At 46.7% G+C, this 18,958-nt stretch overlaps 1 protein-coding gene across 1 annotated transcript in view; it reads left to right on the top strand.

Annotated features, from left to right (window-relative positions):
- The first annotated feature begins 1,096 nt into the window (after positions 1-1,096).
- DOCK2 (dedicator of cytokinesis 2) overlaps positions 1,097-18,958 on the top strand; it is a 427,333-nt gene continuing 409,471 nt past the window's right edge. The window contains 2 exon segments of the mRNA XM_003936169.4: positions 1,097-1,206; positions 18,465-18,548. Coding sequence (XP_003936218.2) covers positions 1,164-1,206; positions 18,465-18,548 — 127 coding nt within the window. The 5' untranslated portion in view covers positions 1,097-1,163.

Raw genomic sequence — 18,958 nt, 5'->3', positions numbered from 1 at the left:
CATCTGTTGAATTTAATTAAGGAAGATTATCCTCCTTAATTATATACATACATATATACATACATCTATAATCTCCTATGTTATATTATATACATACATATATAATCTCCTATGTTCTGGTCATCTGGTGGAACCCTAATACCGCTGCTCTCTGTACAAGACATGATTACGTAATTTGTGCTGCTAGAAAAAAGAAAACAATTGCAGATAAAACAAAATCAATATTTTTTGTTGTTCCCGATTGGCTGTGATATTGCCTAATCTATCTTAGTGACTCTCTAGTATAAGGCAGAAAGGGGTAGTGAGAGTCATGAATAAAGAAAGAAAATTCAGGAATACTTAAATTCTGCCTTATCACTGTGGATCAGACATTTTTTTTTTTTTTTTTTTTTTCTGGATAGAATCTGTTCCCAGAGCAAAAATGAGATTTTTAGAGGCAATGTCTCCATTAGCCTAACGGTAGGGCTCTTTTTCTGGGGCCCACTGTTGCTGGCTATGACAGCACCCTTTACCTTGCAGTGATTTTGGTAAATAGTGTATATATGTATTTTCAGAGCAGAGCTTCCAGTTTACCTCAGATTTTCCAACAGGTCTAATCTATAGCACCAAAACGATGAAAAGTTGTATATGATCCACCTCCAGGTAAATATTTACGCTTTGAGGTCATCTGCCGTGTACATTGTCTTCTCTTAGCCCCGCAATAATCATATGAAGTAGGTACTAGTATCCCATTTCACAGATGAGAAAACTGAAGCTTAGAAAAATGATGTTTTTGGTCGCCGTCTGCATTCGAACCCAGATCTGACACCGAAGCTCTTGCTGAGGGGAGTTAAGGAGACGGTTTGTTCAGTTCCTAGGCACTGGGAATCGGGAAACTCTCTGCACTTGCGCGGTGGGGCCTGGCCTCTGCCCCCTCGCCTGGGGAGGAGACAAGGTGGGAGTGGTCCCCAAGCTTTGCGTTGGGTGGGGTGTGGTAGCCTACCGAGCACCAGCCTTCGAATGTGCTCCTGCCAGGGGGAGGGAGGAGGGAGCGGGGCGCCCCGGGGAGCGAGGAGAGGGCGGGCCCTGAGAGGAGTTTGAAAAGAGGAAGGAAGTGGGGCCCTGCAGCGCCCAGCCACCCCTGCCGGCTTCCCCACGGGAGGACGCGAGGCCCCGGCCCAGCCATGGGCCCCTGGCGCAAAACTGACAAGGAGCGGCACGGCGTGGGTAGGTTCAGGAGCCCGCGCGCGGCAGGGAGCGGGACAGGTGGCCGGGAGAGCCGCGGGCAGGAGGATGCTGTGGGGAGGGCGGCGCAGGGCGGGCAGAGGGCGCAGCCTGCGGCGGGGCCCCGGGGCGGGAAAGCCGAGGCTCCGGGAGAGGACGGCGGGACCCCATCCCACAGGCTAAGCACAGCCCGCGCCTTCGCCGCCTGTGCCTCGCCTGCTGGGGGAACCTTAGGCATTTCTGAGATAGGGTCAAGACCAGCGCTTGACAACTCAGCTCTTTGCGCCAGGCTCAGCGTCCGTCCCCAGGACTGCCCGCCCCAACTCGTCCCATGGGAGACTTGGCCTTAGAGAGGGAGCTCCAGTCTCCTGCGGCTCAGCCTCGGCCTGCACACCATGTCTACGTCCACCCGCTCCAAAGCGAGACCCATCTGCCTGTTCCTCCTGGGCCAGATGACTCCTGATTTCGCAGGGCATCCAGAGGTCAGCTGAAGCTTGGGACATGGGGCTAGATGGTGGGGTTCTCTACTCAGCCTCCAAGAGCCCCTGGGGAAAAAAGACTCCCGCCAGGTCATCTGAGAGTAACCAAGAAACTAGCATTGTCGGCCTCAGCCATCTAAACTCCCAGAGGCCTCTGCCTGGAGCTCAGGGGCGGAAGTGGCGGCTGGGGGAAGGGAGCCCTCAGGTGCTGCCACTCTCTGAGTGGCATCCGTGGTGCAATCTCCGTGGACTCACTGTGGTTTTCAAACTTAAATATCAATTTAAAAAATCACTCTGGAACTTCCTACACAGGCAGATACCAGACACCATCTCGGAGATAAAAGATTTAGCAGGCGAGGCATTAGAAGACCCAAGTTCCGAGAGGGGTCCCCAGGCCACTGTTTGAGGAACACTGCCCTGGAGAGATCAGCAGTTATCCACTCACTTACTGGGCACCCAGCACTGTAGGGGCATTTTAATATGAATGGTCCCTATCCAGAGAACAAATAATAGTTCCTATCCTCAAGGGGCAGTTACCAAGTGAGGAAGGGTACAACTTCTGCCTTTGAGGAGTTCTGTGTAAGTCAGAACTGAGTTCAAATCGAGGCCTGTTACCTCGTCTATCAAGTGGGAGTATCGATAATAATGCAGGTCTCATGAGACTCTTGTGAGGATTGAATGGCGTTACGCATGGAAAGCACCCAGCAGTGTGCAGGCCCAATGAGAATTAGTGACTGAGGGTAAGGGGCTTACCTAGTAGCTTCAGAACCAACAGACGCCAGCACCGAAAGGCACCCTAATGCCAGATTCAGGACAGTGATGCCTTGTGCAACTGTAGTATTTTATGGTTTGCAAGACCAAATGTCATGCAGTCTCTGACTTCAGAACACCCCTGCAAAACAAAGTGTATTATTCCCACTTTGCCAATGAAGTAACCCAGTTTACCTCACGTGGAAGCTGTGGAGCTGGGACTTAAATTCAATTGTCTTCAGAGCCTAGGCCCTTTGCACTGGCACCAGAAAAACATCTAGAAGGGGAACATCATGGGTAAAAGCAGGGAACTGGCACCCCTGCAGTGTGTGCGTCAAACAATAAGTAGTCTGTTTTGGTTTTAGTATTGTTTGTAGTGAAAAAAAAATTGCAGAGGTAGATTACGGCTAGATTGTGAAGGGCTTTGAGAGCCAAGCTTCAAAGTTGGTATTTCCTTCTGTGAGCACTGGAAGTTTTAAGCAGTGTCATCTGGAAGAGGTTAAGTAATTAAGATAGGAGTGGGGATTGGACTTAGAAGCAAAATGTGTAACAGTTTTACCTGTCTACTGACTGCCTGGTTAGTTAATGTAGCAGGAGGTTGCTTATAAACAACATTGCCAGTTAACCTTTACTAGATTAATCCACTCTGTCTGAGGCTCTTGTCAGTGAGGAGAGCTTTCTCCTTGTAGGAGAGAGGGTAGAGTAGAAAAGGAGGAGGTGGAAAGAGAAACTAACGGTATCAGTTAGGGTTAAATGTGACTAAGGGTGACAGAAAACCTCCAAAACTGTGGCCTAACCAAGTTGCAAGTTTATTTCTGTCTCACACAGAAAGCTCAGAAATATGGTAAGGCAGCTCATTCTGTGTCTCATGCTGTATCCTTGGTATGTGACTTCTGCCTCCTGAACCACACAGGCTGCTTAAGCTTTGGTGATCAGGTCCACTTTCAGCCAGCAAAAAGGATGCAGGGAACAAGAAGATCATGGGTTTTCCCTTTAAGGACATTTACCTGAAGGCACACTTGACATTTCTTCTTACATCCTATTGGTGAAAATGCAATCACATGACTGGGTATAGCTGCAAGGGAAGCTAGAAAATGTAGTCTGTAATGTAGGCAGCCATGTACCCAGCTAAAAATTAGGAGTTCTATTCCTAAGGAAGGAGGGGAGGGAGAATATTGAGGATGATGTATTAGTTTGCCAGGGCTGCCATAGCAAAATACCACAGACTGGATGGCTTAAACAACAAAAATGTTTTTTTTTTTTTCATAGCTCTTGAGGCTGGAAGTCCAAGATCAACCTGCCAGCAGGGTTGGCTTCTCCTGTGGCCTGTCTCCTTGGTTTGCACATGGCAGTCTTGCTGCCTCTCCATTGCTTTCTGTGCAGGCACACGCTTGTGGTCTCTTCCTCTTCTCATAAGGACACCAGTCATATTGGATTAGCACCCCTCCGTAAAGGCCTCATTTTAACTTAATCACCCCTTTAGCTCCAAATACGCACTTATCTCCAAATAGGAGTACATTCTAAGATGCTAATGACTGGGACTTCAGCATAACAATTTTGGTGGGGACACAAGTTTATGACAAATAATCTGTGGTCTTTGGCATGGTATTTTGGGACTGTAAAGAGGGCTTCAAGGCAGGAGTCCTGAGATAAAGGGTGAGGGTAGGAAAGAGGTTTGTTCACCTTGAATCTGAGCCTGCCAAGCAGATTTGTGTGGGGCTCTAATTATGCTTGCAGGGGAGGGAAAAGGCTCTTTCTGCTACTGCATCTTGGGTTCTCTGTAAATTAGACTAGCAAAAGACTGATGAACAAGAGAAAACAAACAAGTTTCTTAGCATGTACATCCTGCTTACAGATGGAGTACTCAAAGGGTTGGTTTGAACTTGGGCTTATACAGCATCTTAGAAAAGGTATGATAAAGGTTTAGAGAAGTAGCAATGCAAAAGAGGGTTTTAAGCTTCCAAGGGGAACGAACTGTGGGAAGGGAGATATACAGGGGAATCTAATGGAAGATAAAGTGTTATTTGTGCAGGTCCATCTTGGAGCCAACTTTCTGTCTTCTTCATGGCCATAAAACTTCCCTGGGAGAGGGGATTTATGACAGTTCTTATTTCTTATGAGTTTCTTCAGATAAAAGAATATCCAGGAAAGCTGCTTTCTGTACCTGTTGATTCTTATTTGCATCCAGCTCAAAATAATCATTATGCCAAAGTGGCATATTTTGGGGTGGCATATTTTGATCAGAAACCTGTTCTGTAGGCAGCTTGTCTCTATTTATGGGTTTATACCCATGTGTGGTGTTGGAGAGTATTGGGGAGTATTTGTTGGTTTCTTCTGAGGGCTGTGAGATAATCTGTCCCAGGTCTGCTCCCCAGCTGCCAGTGGTTTGCTGGCAATCCTTGGCATTCCTTGGCTCACAGAAGAATCACCTTGATCTCTGCCTCCATCTTCATGTGGTATTCTCATTGTGTGCATGTCTGTCTCCACATTTCTCCTTTTAAAAAGGACATCCAGTCATATTGGATTAGTGCTCACCATAGTGACTTCAGTTAAATGTGATTAATTTTGTAAAGACTATCTCCAAATAAGATCACATTTTGAGGTACTGGGAGATGGGACTACAACATCTAGTGTTTTGTGTGTGTGTGTGTGTGTGTGTGTGTGTGTGTGTGTGTTTTGAGAGGATGTGCACAAATCAAACCATAGCAGGCTCTGCAGAAGCAGAGAAGGAATCTTTTTCACATCTTGGTTGGGGACTATGGAGGAATCGGTAACCAGCCCATGGTTGTGAATGATGCTGTCACAGCCCAGGACCCTGGACAGAGCTGATCCATGCAGTCTGACAGACTTGGAGTGGGCAATGTTTGCTGGTGTCATTTGCAGCATGGATTTTTGTTGCAGGGAACAAAATCTAGTCAAACCAGTTGAACGACAATGTATGTGGTGTGTATCTGTGGGAGGGCAGGGGAAGTGGTATATTTTAGGGTCAGAGGAATCACATGGAAATCCAGGAAACAGGAGGAGCCAGGCCTCGGAAAGGGCTTGAACTGGAGCTGCCCTGGAAACCTCTGCCTCTCCTCTATGGCTTCTTAGCTTCTCTGAGCGTGCTGGCTCTGGTCTCCTTTCTCTCCCCACCACCTCCCTCTGACTTCATTACTCCTTCATGATTCTGATGCTCTGTAACACCACAGTGGTGGCCCCAGCATGCCACCCACTCCTCTGTGAACAACCTTGCAGTTTAAGCATGCACTTAATCTTCTTTCTGTGTTTATTTGTGCAAAGTCCCAAAAGAAGAGAGTGGTAGCTTGATTTCCCTTTGTAAGAAAGACCACCGAAATCAGAGGCCATTGACAGCCTAAGAGTGGGCCCCACTCTGGTGAGGGTGCTGCCGCTGCCAGGTCTAATTCACTGTGATTATGAGGTGGGATCACATGGCTTGCTACTCATCTAGCAGGAGCCAGGGGTGGCAACTGATTCTTTGAGTAGGAAGCATGAATGGAAACTACATCGCAAACACACCCAGGGTGGAACTTCACTACAGAGGGACCAGTTATACTGCTCTTATTACCAAATCCAACAGTTGAAGGACCAGGGAGCATAATTCATTCATTCATGTGTCCATTTATTCATTCATTCATTCTTCATTAACTGCTGAAATATTTGTTGGGCCTATGTGCCAGGCATTATGCTAGTCACTGAGATTACTAGAATTAGGCCAATATGGCCCCTATTCTGAGGTCTATAGTAGGAAAGATGAAAAAGAAATTGATGAATAAACCAGTAACCATATAATTACAAATTGTGATATGTGGTATTGCAATATGAATGAGAATATCATGAGTGGTCTTGAATTAGATGATGTGGGAAGGCCTCTAAAGTGCAATAGGGAAAATAATTCCAAAGCAAATGCTTGGAGGGATATTGACATGTGCATCTTTGCTACAGTGGCTGACTGTACCTTTGGACTGGTCCCCAGAAATTAGTCTGGTGAAACAAAAATACATGGATTAGAGATCTAATTCCTTCCTACCACCAGTTCTTAGGTGCTAGGCTTCCTACTTTCAGATGCCTCAGCAACTTGGGGTTGTTTAGGAGTACCTGCTGGGCTGGCTGTTTGAGTCCCTGTAAGGAGACTGTCCTAATCGGTAGTGATATGGGCACCTCATTAGTCGGTGGACATCTTGCGCCTAACCATAATGTTTGCATTGGAATTGAAGATGACTGTATTTTCTCAGCCCTGCTTCCTCCTGAGATCAGCATCCTATTGCTGCTGTCTTTTGAGAAAGGAAATGTAGTCGCCAGACTGCTCTGCTAATTTCTGGACCTTTTGATTTGCTGGGTTTTTTTTAAAGCTTACAGGCCTTTAATTTAATAGTCAGTTACACATGGGGACCGCAGCCTGTGCTCTGCAGCATATGTTCTGCAAATGGGGAATGAGAGTGCTTATCACCACGCAACTCCAGAGGCATCTGGGTAGAGACACCACAAATGTTCCCTCTAATAGTCACTTTCTCCTTTCTTCCCCCTTCCCTTAACTGGTGTGAACTGAAAAACAGGCTGAGTTTGTGAGCTGTTTCAGTCCTGTTCTGTTGTTAGTTCTCCTTGGAGAAAGTCATTCCTTGTCCCCCTGCCCCCACCAGGTCAACTTCTGCTTTGGTTTAAAGTCATAGTGGCAGAAACTGAGGTTGGAGAAAGTATGACCACTAAGGTGGGCACTTTCCAGAGCCTTCTCCGTTCATCACTCTAGGGCAGTGGTCTGCAAACTTTTCGGCACCAGGGGCTAGTTTGGTGGAAGACAATTTTTCCACAAGCTTGATGGGGAGATGGGGCAGGGCGGGAGGGATGGTTTTTAGGAACTGTTCCACCTCAGATCATCAGGCATTAGTTAGATTCTCATAAGGAGTGTACCACCTAGATCCCTCGCATGCACACTTCACAATAGGGTTTATGTTCCTGTGCGAATGTAATGCCGCTATTGATCTGATAAGAGGCAGAGCTCAGGGGGTAATGCTGGATCACCTGCAACTCACCTCCTGCTGTGCAACTCGGTTCCTAACAGGCCACAGACCGGTAGGGGTCTGTGACCCGGGGGTTTGGGGACCCCTGCTCTAGGGTACTCAGTTCCCCTGACAGTACATGGGCCCTTGGATCACAGCCTAAGCTAAGACGATGGATGGAGACATAGGTGGACAGTATGATGTACACACTGTCACAGCACAGGGTCTGAACGGGGTAATAGGCATTTGTTTGGCTGAATTAAATGGTGCAATGCCAGGCCTAGAGACAGCCTGACTGACATGGTGGGCTGCAGCAGCAGGGCCATCCCAGTGTCAGCTGAAACTTGAGTGTCTGCCTGGAAAGTAGGTTTTTGTGCTGGCTTCCCTGGTGGTGGCAGTCAGGGAAAGACTGTTCAAGTAGAATGAACAGCCAATGCAAAGGTCCTGAGGAGGAAGCCTCTCTGACGTGTGGGAGGCCAGTGTGGCTGCAGTAGAGTAAGTAAGGTGCAGAGCAGTGGGAAATGGCTTCTCTGAGAGAGGTCACAGGGAGCAGTGCCTCGTAGGTGTTGTGAAGTCTTTGGCTTTTACTCTGAATGGGGGAGCACTGCAGGGTTTGGAGTAGAATTGTAGAATGATCTGTCTTATGTTTTAAAAGGATTGATCATAGCAGTTTTATGGTGAATTAATCAGGGGAATTAAATGTGGAAGTAGGGGGACCAGTTAGGCAGCAACAGCGATAACTCAGGCAAGAGATGGCAGCGGCTCGCAGCAGGAGGGAGCAGTGGAGACGGTGAGATGTGCTTAGATTTGGGATGTATGTGTTGCAGGTCAAGCAAACAGGGGTTTCCTCATTGGAATGGATGTGGGTATGAGAAGGAGAGAGGAGCCACTGGTGACTCTAAGGTTCCTGGTCGGAATAGCTGGAAGAATGATCACTGCATCGAGGCCTTCCCTAGTGAAAACTTTGATCTAAGCAGTCATCAGCGTTGGCATAAATCATACCATTGCCTCACCTTTTATAGCACGGTACATTTTTTTCTAAATTTTACTGAAAGTTCCGGGATACAAGTGCAGCACATGCAGGTTTGTTACACAGGTATACATGTGCCACGGTGGTTTGCTGCACTCGTCATCCCCTCATCTAGGTTTTAAGCCCCGTATGCATTAGCTATTTATCCTAATGCTCTTCCTTCCCTCACCCCCCAGCCCCAGACAGGCCCTAGTGTGTGATATTCCCCTCCCTGTGGCCATGTGTTCCTACTGTTCAACTCCCACTTATGAGTGAAAACATGCAGTGTTTGGTTTCCTGTTCCTGTGTTAGTTTGCTGAGAATGATGGTTTCCAGCTTCATCCATGTCCCTGCAGAGGACATGAACTCATGCTTTTTTTTTTTTTTTTGAGACGGAGTTTCGCTGTTGTTACCCATGCTGGAGTGCAATGGCGTGATCTCGGCTCACCGCAACCTCCGCCTCCTGGGTTCAGGCAATTCTCCTGCCTCAGCCTCCTGAGTAGCTGGGATTACAGGCACGCGCCACCATGCCCAGCTGACTTTTTGTATTTTTAGTAGAGACGGCGTTTCACCATGTTGACCAGGATAATCTCGATCTCTTGACCTCGTGATCCTCCCACCTCAGCCTCCCAAAGTGCTGGGATTACAGGCGTGAGCCATCGCGCCCGGCCCGAACTCATGCTTTTTTAATGGCTGCGTAGTATTCCATGGTGCGTATGTGTCATATTTTCTTTATTCAGTCTATCATTGATGGGCATTTGGGTTGGTTCCATGTCTTTGCTCTTGTAAACAGTGCTCAGTAAACATACATGTGCATGTGTCTTTATATTAGAATGATTTCTATTCCTTTGGGTATATATCGAGTAATGGGATTGCTGGGTCAAATGGTATTTCTATTTCTAGATCCTTGAGGAATTGCCACGCTGTCTTCCACAATGTTTGAACTAATTTACATTCCTGCCAACAGTGTAAAAGTGTTCTTATTTCTCCACAGCCTCATCAGCATCTATTGTTTCTTGACTTTTTAATAATCACCATTCTGACTGGCATGAGATGGTATCTCATTGTGGTTTTGATTTGCATTTCTCTAACGATCAGTGATGTTGAGCATTTTTTCATGTTTGTTGGCTGCATAAATATCTTCTTTTGAGAAATGTCTGTTCATATTCTTTGTTCACTTTTTGATGAGTTTTTTTTTCTGTTTTTTTTTTTTTTTTTTTTTTTTTTCTTGTGAATTTGTTTAAGTTCCTTGTAGATACTGGATATTAGACCTTTGTCAGATGGATAGATTGCAAAATTTTTCTCTCATTCTGTAGGTTGCCTGTTCACTCTGATGATAATTTCTTTTGCTGTGCAGAAACTCTTTAGTTTAATTAGGTCCCATTTGTCAATTTTGGCTTTTGTCGTAATTGCTTTTAGTGTTTTTGCCATGAAATCTATGCCTATGTGTATGTCCTGACTGTTATTGCCTAGATTTTCTTCTAGGGTTTTTATGGCTTGGGGTTTTACATTTAAGTTTTTAATCTATTTTGAGTTAATTTTTGTATAAGATGTAAGGAACTGGTCCAGTTTCAGTTTCCCACATATGGCTAGCCAGTTTTCCCAGCACTATGTATTAAATAGGAGATCCTTTTTTCCATTGCTCGTTTTTGTCAGGTTTGTTGAAGATCAGATGGTTGTAGATGTGTGGTGTTATTTCTGAGGTCTCTGTTCTGTTTCAGTGGTTTATATGTCTGTTTTGGTACCAGTACCATAGCGCAGTATACTTACAAAGCCCTTGTGTTATCATTTAGCCCTCACAGGCACCCTAAGACAAATAACTTCTGTCTTCATTTCACAGGTGAGGAAACAGAGGCATAGATCTATGAGATCTTGCTGAAATGCAGCCTGTTCCAGGCAGTTTTATCATACTTCACTCCCTCTATTTTAGGGGAATTGCCCCCTTTCACCTTGTGTTTTAGTTAGGTAACTGCCTGTCATCTTCCCAACTAGATGGTGCATTGTTGGAGGGCAGAGCTGTATGGAGGGTCAACTTTGAGTCCATTCAGCTCCAAGGCAATATTAGGAATACGGCAGGTCAGAGAAACTAATCATTTTTGTAGCATAGGTCCCCTTGGGAATCCAGTGGCAGCTAGAAACCCCTCTTCCCACAAAAATAGGCACATGTGCGGTTCAGCATTGCAGTGTCACCAAAACCCATTCATGGAAGCCAGTTAAGGTCTCTGGTAAAACATGCTCATTTTACTATGTAACTATTTAGTAAACAAATACAGTAGGCATAGCCAAAGCATTCTGCCCGAGGTATGAATTCTTGAAGCCAGGAGCTGTCAAGAGTCAGAAAACAATTCTTATAGTCTGTTCAGATCAATTATGTTCAATAATCCTGTTCTGAGTGATGGTCTTTAGCTAGGTATTGGGGCCCAGAGATGAATAAAACAGTCTATGCCTTCAGGAAGCTTATAGTCCAGTCATAATCTCTCTTTCTGAATGAGGCAGCAGATAGTACCATTATGAGTACTAATATCCCCATTGGACAGGTTGGGGGCAGTGCACCCTTTACTTCATGTTACTACAGCTGCCATTATTCCCTTCATACTTCCTTGCAGCCTGGTGTTGAATGATCTGGGCACCTCAGTAGAATGTAAGCTCCATGATGACAGGGCCATGTCTCTTGTTCTTCTTCAGCACAGAGCAGGTGCCCAGCAGTTGTTGATTGGATGGCTGAAGAGGTAAATTGATAGGAGGATGGATAGTTGTTGATTAGATGGATGGGTGGGCAGACGGATGATAGATGGGTGAGTGGATGGATGGATGGATGGATGGGTGAGTGGATGAGTGGAGAGGCAACAGGGATGGGCAAAGGGTAGGGGTTGGAGGTTTTAAAATTTTCTGGTGGCCTTATAGGATTCAGACGGACTGAGTTTCCCCATCTTGCCTTTATCTTCCCACCCCATCCCTTTCCCTGTCAGGAGGCAAGGTCCTATGAGAGCACCACAGCACAGCAATAAATAGAGTATTCTTGAACTCTTCTCCAAACAGGGGACCCCTGCGGATGGCCACTGTACCAAGCTCACCAGTTCTCCCCGGGACTCCATTAAGATGGCCCTGCCAAACGTCCCTTACACATCAAACTGATTTCCCCTCTCTCCTCCCTGCCCTTATGCCCTCTCCCCACCTCCTTGGCAGTCTCAGTCCAGTTCTTCCTCTTGCCTCCAGTCTCACTTCCTTAGTGGGGCCTCTTTTTCCCTCTGAGAGCCCACAGCTGCTGTGGCTTGCAGTTTAGCCCATCACTTCTAAAGACAGCTCTTTGTTTCTTGTGTGTGTATTTTGTCTCTTCAACTAGATTTCACGGAAGCTCAGGAGAGCAGGAGCCATCCCCTTTTACCCCACTTTTCTAACCTGCGGGATCCTGCAGAGTGCCAGACACTCTCTGCATTTGGGGCTAGAGGGCTGATTTGGTTGATTTCACCATAAACTCTCTCTTCCAACTCTATAGTGTGTGTGTGCCTGTGTGAATGCAGGAGTGTGTGTGTGAGTGTGCCTATGGGAGTACTAGAACGGAGAGAGTGAAATCCAGTGTGATGTTTCAGAGCAGGATTTATCAGCCTTGGCACTATTAACATTATGGGCCAGAAGTCTTTGTTATGGCGCTGTCCTGTGCACTGTAGATGTTCAGCAGCATCTCTGGCCTCTACCCACTAGAGGATAGTAGCACTAACACCCCTGACTCCCTTCCCCCAGGTTGGGACAAGCAAAAATGTCTCCAGACATCAACAGATGTCTCCTCCAGTGGGGCAAATTCACTCCCAGTGGAGAATTACTGTTCTAGAGAATGGATTGGAATCCTGACTTTCCTTTTGTTGGCTGTGCATGTCACTGACTTGCTAAAAACTGAGCACTACAATATGCAGCCCATAAGGTTGTTACTACCATCCAGTAAGAGGCTTAACATACCTACAGCACAGGGGCTAGCTGCATCTCCACTATGAGAGGAGGTGTGAGTGTGGTGCGTAGCTGAGGGTGTGTGCTCCGGAGCCGGCCTGTTTGGGGTGAAATCCTCACTTGGGCCCTTCTTTGCTATGACCTCCCAGGATGTTTACTTGATTTTGTACTACCTCAGTTTCCTCATCTGTAAAACAGAGACGATAGTAGTCATACCTACCCCAAGAACTGCAGATTCATCATTAAATGGGTGGCTGTGTGTAAAGCCCTTGGAATAGTGTCTGATACACAGGAAGTGTTCGGCAGAGGTTAGCTGTTCTTGTGATTTCTCTGCTGTCCCCTGGTGGGTGGAGGAACACCTCCTCCTCCTGGGTTCCCTCTGGCTGTAATTCTTCTGCCTCATTCGCTGCTGACTAATGCTCGGGTTTGAGCTCTGGGGTGGCTGCCAGAGGCTTCTGCTGGGTCATCGCAGTCGTCCTCCTGGATGCAATGTCAGGATGCTGCCTCAGTGCTGAAGCTGTCAACACCTGTCCAGAGACTTCAGGCACACTGCTTGCACATTTCAACGAGTGCATTTCACTTGAATCCAAAGTGGACCTGCCAGCTAGATCTATTTCCCCCTGGAGTGGAGACTCTCCAAAGCCTGGCTCAGGGACTGGAGAAGTGAGCTTCAGGCAATTATATTATTTCTCCATTATTACTTTTGTTCCTCTTATACAGCCACTTGTCCAAACTCTATTAACACTTGGTGTTGGCTGAAGCTTGTGTTTTCAAACATGTCAGCAGATGGCAGGGCCCCAGATGAGGTAAAATCCATCTCGAAGGGTCACAGGGCACTTGGTGGCTGCAATCAAAATTGGCAGCCAAGCTGGGTCAGCATCTCTTGAAGCAATCTTGAGAAATGCAAGACAGAATACAGCTAGAAGAAGAGACATACCTGCTCTTCATGTTCATTCATATCCCTCCAGTCCAATGAGCATTTCATAAAAGCTCAATAAATATTGATTCCACTTCTAGGGGCCAGGTGCTGGGAATTCAGTGGTCAACAAGATAGGCTCAGTCTCCATCCTTACTGAGGCTATAGGGAAAGATGGGACATGAACAAGTCCAGTGTATGTATGACAGAGTGCGGTGCCAGCAATGGCCTAGTGAGGAGGCAGGGACTCTGGACTCCACTCTGGGTTTGAATCCACTTTCTTCCACTTTCTGTGTGGCTATGAGCAAGTTCCTTAACATCTCTTTGAGTTTCTTGTATGTTACAGGAAGAGGAATACCTTGAGGTTACTATGAAGATTAAATGAGCTGATACAAGTAAACTGCTAAGGCCTTTTTTTTCTTTTTTTTTAGCTGGCATCTTGCTCTGTCACCCAGATTGGAGTGCAGTAGCACAATCTTGGCTTACTGCAACCTCTGCCTCCCAGGTTCAAGTGATTCTCATGTCTCAGCTCCCTGAGTAGCTGGGACTACAGATACACCTCACCACACTCAGCTAATTTTTGTATTTTTAGTAGAGATGGAGTTTCATCATGTTGCCCAGGCTGGTCTCAAACTCCTGACCTCAAGTGATCCACCTGCCTCCCAAAGTGTTGGAATTACAGGCATGAGCCTCCACACCTGGCAGTAGTAGGGATTTTGTCTGTCTTACCTGTCACTGTGACTATAGTACTCAGAGCAATATCTAGCACACAGTAGGTACTGCCCACTGTGTCTATAGTACTTAGGACAGTACCTAGCACTCAGTAGATGTTCACATGAATATCTGTTGAAAACACTGTGGAATATGTACTTGGCATGTAAAATGTGCTCAGTACATATTTACCATTTTTCTTAGGAAGCAGATTGTGCAGTGGTTAGAATTTAGACTTCGAGATCTATCTACTTATCTATCTTATCAGGTGGAAAAGTTGTTTACCCACCCCTTCCTCAGTTTCCTTATATATACATCAAAGAGAAGCATTGAACTTATCTCCTAAAATTGCACAAAGCACAGAGACCCTTCTTTAGTTGTTTCTATGAGCCACTGTGCTAGAACAGTGGTGTTCGCTTTCACCTTATTTCCCTCTATTTGGACTCCCGATGAATGAAGTACTGAAATATGTTTAGGTATGGAACTGGTAGCTCATCAGTGAATTCAATTTCCAGGGTTGCTAAAAGTCCCATCTGCCTCAAAATAGCAGTCCAGTGGCTTGCCAACCTGAGGTTTCCAATATGAGTCCTTGTTGGAGTCAGTGACCCAAGATGGCTCCAGTACTTGGGGACATCCCTTTGATCCTTGGCCATAAATGCTTTGGTCTGGGCGGGCTTGTCAGGATACCAGTTGCTGTTTTGGCTCCTAGGTATAGTGCTTTGGTACAAGGAGAGGCCAAGTCTTCCACAGGGAATGTGTAGTATTCCCCAGAGCTTGGCGACCTTGCATGATGGAGAAGCTGGAATGGGTATTTGTGGTAATGGCCAAGGGCCTGAGGGGCTGTGGGTAGGCTTCCCTGATTTGTCTATCTTTTGTGGACAGGCACTGGCCAGGGTGGAGCCAGCTATGATTTCTTCCTCTTGTTTTTCTGCCTTTTTCATCACTTGTTCAAAAGTTGAGAGTGGTTAGGCCCATCTTAGACCGGTCAGAAGCAAACTGAAGGACAGAGATAAGCCATCAAACTTAGCAGAGGGGCATTCTGGCTTGGAGCTTCCTGTTAGTTATCTAGAAGACTAAACAGAATTGGGTATTCATAGGCAAAGCCACTTCCTTTGTCGGTCATGTCTGTTTTTCTTCAAATGGAGCCTTAAGAGGCCCTTATGCAAAGGCAGAAATAGATTTATAAATTAAGTGTCAAAGTTAGTTACTTTCATTTTTGTAATCAGTAAGTACTTGGAATGGATCTTCACCTTGAATACCCAATTTCAAGATCTGTCCAGGATGTCTTAAGCCAATCTACTGGCACCTTCTCACCTGACATTGCTGGGCAGAGGACAAAGGAAGAGATTCCCAAGGAAAGCAGGGAGGAGCTGGTCAGGGAGCAACACACAGTCGTGCCCCACCTCCAAATATCTGATGGACACACCTGATTTGCTCGTGCTCCAGAGACTAACACAGGTTTTCTTTTGTTGGAAACCTCAGTCACTTCCACTGTCCTGTCTAGTTCCACTGCCAAGTCCCCAGGCAGACCACATGGGCTGGAAGAGCAGGGAGCAGAGTTTACCCAATGAGGACACCAGCAAACTGGAGTGTGTCCAAGAGACAGCAGCCTATGCGGGGAGGGGGTCTGAAATCAGGCCAGGTGCAGGGGGAAGGAAGAGACAGGCTGCAGTTATGCAGGAGGAAAGAAGCCTGAGCCTCCCCTGAGGGCCCTCTCAAGGTTTGCTTTTGGACAAAGATTAATTTGATTAAGTGTTGGTCGACAGAGCTATTGGTTGCAAACTGCAGAAAAATAGATTTTAAGGTGACACAAAGCTCTGAATGAGTGAGCCTTGTTCAGGAGATAATATAAGGCTAATAAAAAGAAAACTGACTACCATTTACTGAGCACTTACTATGGCTGGACATGAAGTCAGGTCGTGTATGGGCATTAATCTCAGCTGAGCCTCCCAGGAACCTGATAAGGTAGAGAACATTATGTCTTGCATTCTATAGTCAGAGAAGCTGAGGCTCGGGGAGATGCGGACGCTTGCTCAAGCAGGCTGTCCCTGGCTCCTACAGTGCCTTTGTGTGGAAAGATACCCCTCCTCTGGTGGGCACAGTGCCAGGGCAGGGTGAAAGCCTTGGCAAGCAGATCATAGGTTGAGTGCCAGCCTTCACTGCTCTCTTGGCTGGATGCCTTTGTACACTGCAGCCCTAGGCTTGAGGTCAGAGTCAGGAAAGGACAGAACTGGCCCCAAAAGCCACATCTGTCTGACTCCAGAGATACTAGCTCTTAACTCTTAAGCTTTATCATTTCTCAGGATGGAGACTTCATTTCTCTGAATGCACATGAAGGGAAGTTAGGGATACGGGGCACACCTGGGAGTAGAGGAGACAGTCTATGCTCCATTCCATTTAATAACCCTGTGAGATAGGTACTGTTAACATCCCCATTGTAAAAAAGTGAGGCCCAGAGAGGTGAAGTCTTTTGCCCAGGATCACACAGCAGTGAGTAGAAGAGCTGGGGTTTCTTCTGAACCACTCTGCTCTTTTTTTTTTTTTTTGAGATGAGTTTCGCTTGTTGTCCAGGCTGGAGTGCAGTGGCATGATCTCGGCTCACTGCAACTTCTGCCTCCTGGGTTCAAGTGATTCTCCTACCTCAGCCTCCCGAGCAGCTGGGATTACAGGCATGCACCATGAGACCCAGCTAATTTTTTTGATTTTTAGTAGAGACAGTGTTTCTCCATGTTGGTCAGGTTGGTCTCAAATTCCTGACATCAGGTGGTCCGCCCAAGGTGCTGGGATTACAGGCACAAGCCACCGTGCCTGGCCCGCTCTGCTCTTTTAATGTGGTTTAGGCAGACGTGTTGGGGAGGTGGGACTGGGGGAAGGAGGGAAGAGAAAGGGAAGGAAGGGAAGAAGATAAGTGGGAGGAGGCAGAGATGAATGAGAGTTAGATACTAGAGGTGATGTCTGTGATGCAAAACAATCTGCTCAGAACCCAGTGGCATTTCACCCAGCTTGTGCATAGGGGTTAGACACATAGCAGCACTGGCCATTTGGACTTTGGTCCGCAAAGTTAAAAGGAGGTAATTATGAAGAAATGTGCCTGTAGAGTAGAGGAGTGAGAAAGAGCATGGGCCTGTACTCCCAGCTCCAGCACTGTGTGACCTTGGGCAATGCAAGTAACCTCTCTGTGCCTGAGTTTCTGTATCTGAAATTTGGAAATAATGAGACTTCTCACTTGCAAGGAGTATTGTGAGAATTAAATGAGTAAATGTCATGTCTGGGTTATAAGTGATTGCTAGACACTAGTCCTTATTAGTTTCCACACTAATAACCGTCTTCCAGAAAAGTGGGGCTTGCCTACGTTTAGTTCCACTTTAGGAAAAATAAACTTTTGAGAATGGTATCTTCTTATCTTAGCTCCCCACCCAAACTTATGGAGTGGGTAAGAGTGGCACAATAATGCCTACTTTAAAAATGGGGAAACAGATTCAGAGGGAAAGTGAGACTGTTTTGTAGCTGTTACCTGCTAGAATGGGTTTGGAAGAATCTGGAGACGTAGCTGCTGACTGTTGTATGGGCAGCAGCAGAGCTGAGGGCATCCTGAGGGACTGGAGCTCACACTGGGGCCTTCCTCCTGGTAAATCTCCTGCACAGGAGATTGCATAGCCCTGTCCATCTTCACAATGGTGCTGTGCCAGTTGGGGAAGGAGCCCATCTCAGCTGGCCCTGCCCTCAGGAAGCCTCCCCTGGCACCCATGCATGGCTCTAGCTTGCCACCTCATGTGCTCTCAAAGCACCTGTACTCCGTGATCCCAGACCATCCATCCGGTTCTTGCAGGTGGACCTGTCAGATTCTCCCATTCGAATACAAGGCCCTGGCTAATTCTGCCATTTGGCTACTGGTTATGGAGCACTGCAATATGGCACGTTCTTCACATGCTGGAACTCACTTTCTTTCTCATAGTAACTTGCCATAGGTCCCTGGGGTGCCTGAGCTGGAACTCAACCCCAGGCCTGGCTGAAGGAGGGGCTCCAGCTCTCAGAGGCCACAGCTTCCTGGCTCTCCTGCCGTCCTGTTTACCGGTACATATTTGCCACCTATGATAGCACCTCACCACACTTCAGGTGCTTAGTATGCAGTTGTTTCTTTTTAATTGTAGCAGAACATGCATAACAAACAATGTACCATTTTAACTGCCTGGTGTACAGTAAGAGGCCAGGCCATTCAGGCTGAACGTAGGGCCTGTGTTGTGGAGAGGTCAGCTTTGGTGAATATGGGAAGGCCTTGGGAGCCAGGCTGAGTCTGGAATGACTCTTGTGGCAGTCATTAGGTTTCTGTGTTGGTTTTGTTTAGCCCAAGTGGGCTGCGTGGGCGTGGGATGGACTTGAGGCAGGGATACCAGGAAGAAGCAGAGACTGAAGAGATCCTGAGGTCTCACCTAGCTGTCTTTCTTTGTATTTCACAGCCATCTACAACTTCCAAGGCAGTGGAGTTCCCCAGCTCTCCCTGCAGATCGGCGATGTGGTGCGAATACAGGAGACATGCGGAGGTGAGTCACTGGCACACGCCCCGGATGCTGGACCCTTGGCCGGTGGAAGCCCAGAGTACACGCAGGCCCTTCAGTCCTCTCTCTCAACCTGCAACTGTGTGGTCTGTTTAGAAACATTTTGGTAATGCTAGTAATTAGAACTTACTCAGCAGAAATGCTTTGTCATTTTCGGAATGCATGTTTCATAGCAAAAGCCTAACTGAATGGTTCAATGTTTGTTATGCTCTCCATTTGCCTCAGCCATGGGACTCTTCAGCTTGTGACTCTTGCTAGATACAGTTCTTTATTAGTATTAATATCATAGCAAAAGGAAATAAGCATCATTAGGGTTTGGAAGGGTCCCATAAATCACACTTCTAATTCCAAGAGAGCTGACGTGCACAGTTGTATGGTTTGTTTACAGCACGAAG

This window comes from Saimiri boliviensis, chromosome 20 (genome assembly GCF_048565385.1).
Source record: "Saimiri boliviensis isolate mSaiBol1 chromosome 20, mSaiBol1.pri, whole genome shotgun sequence".
Classification (NCBI taxonomy): Eukaryota; Metazoa; Chordata; class Mammalia; order Primates; family Cebidae; genus Saimiri; species Saimiri boliviensis.
This window is presented reverse-complemented; position numbering and strand designations above follow the sequence as displayed.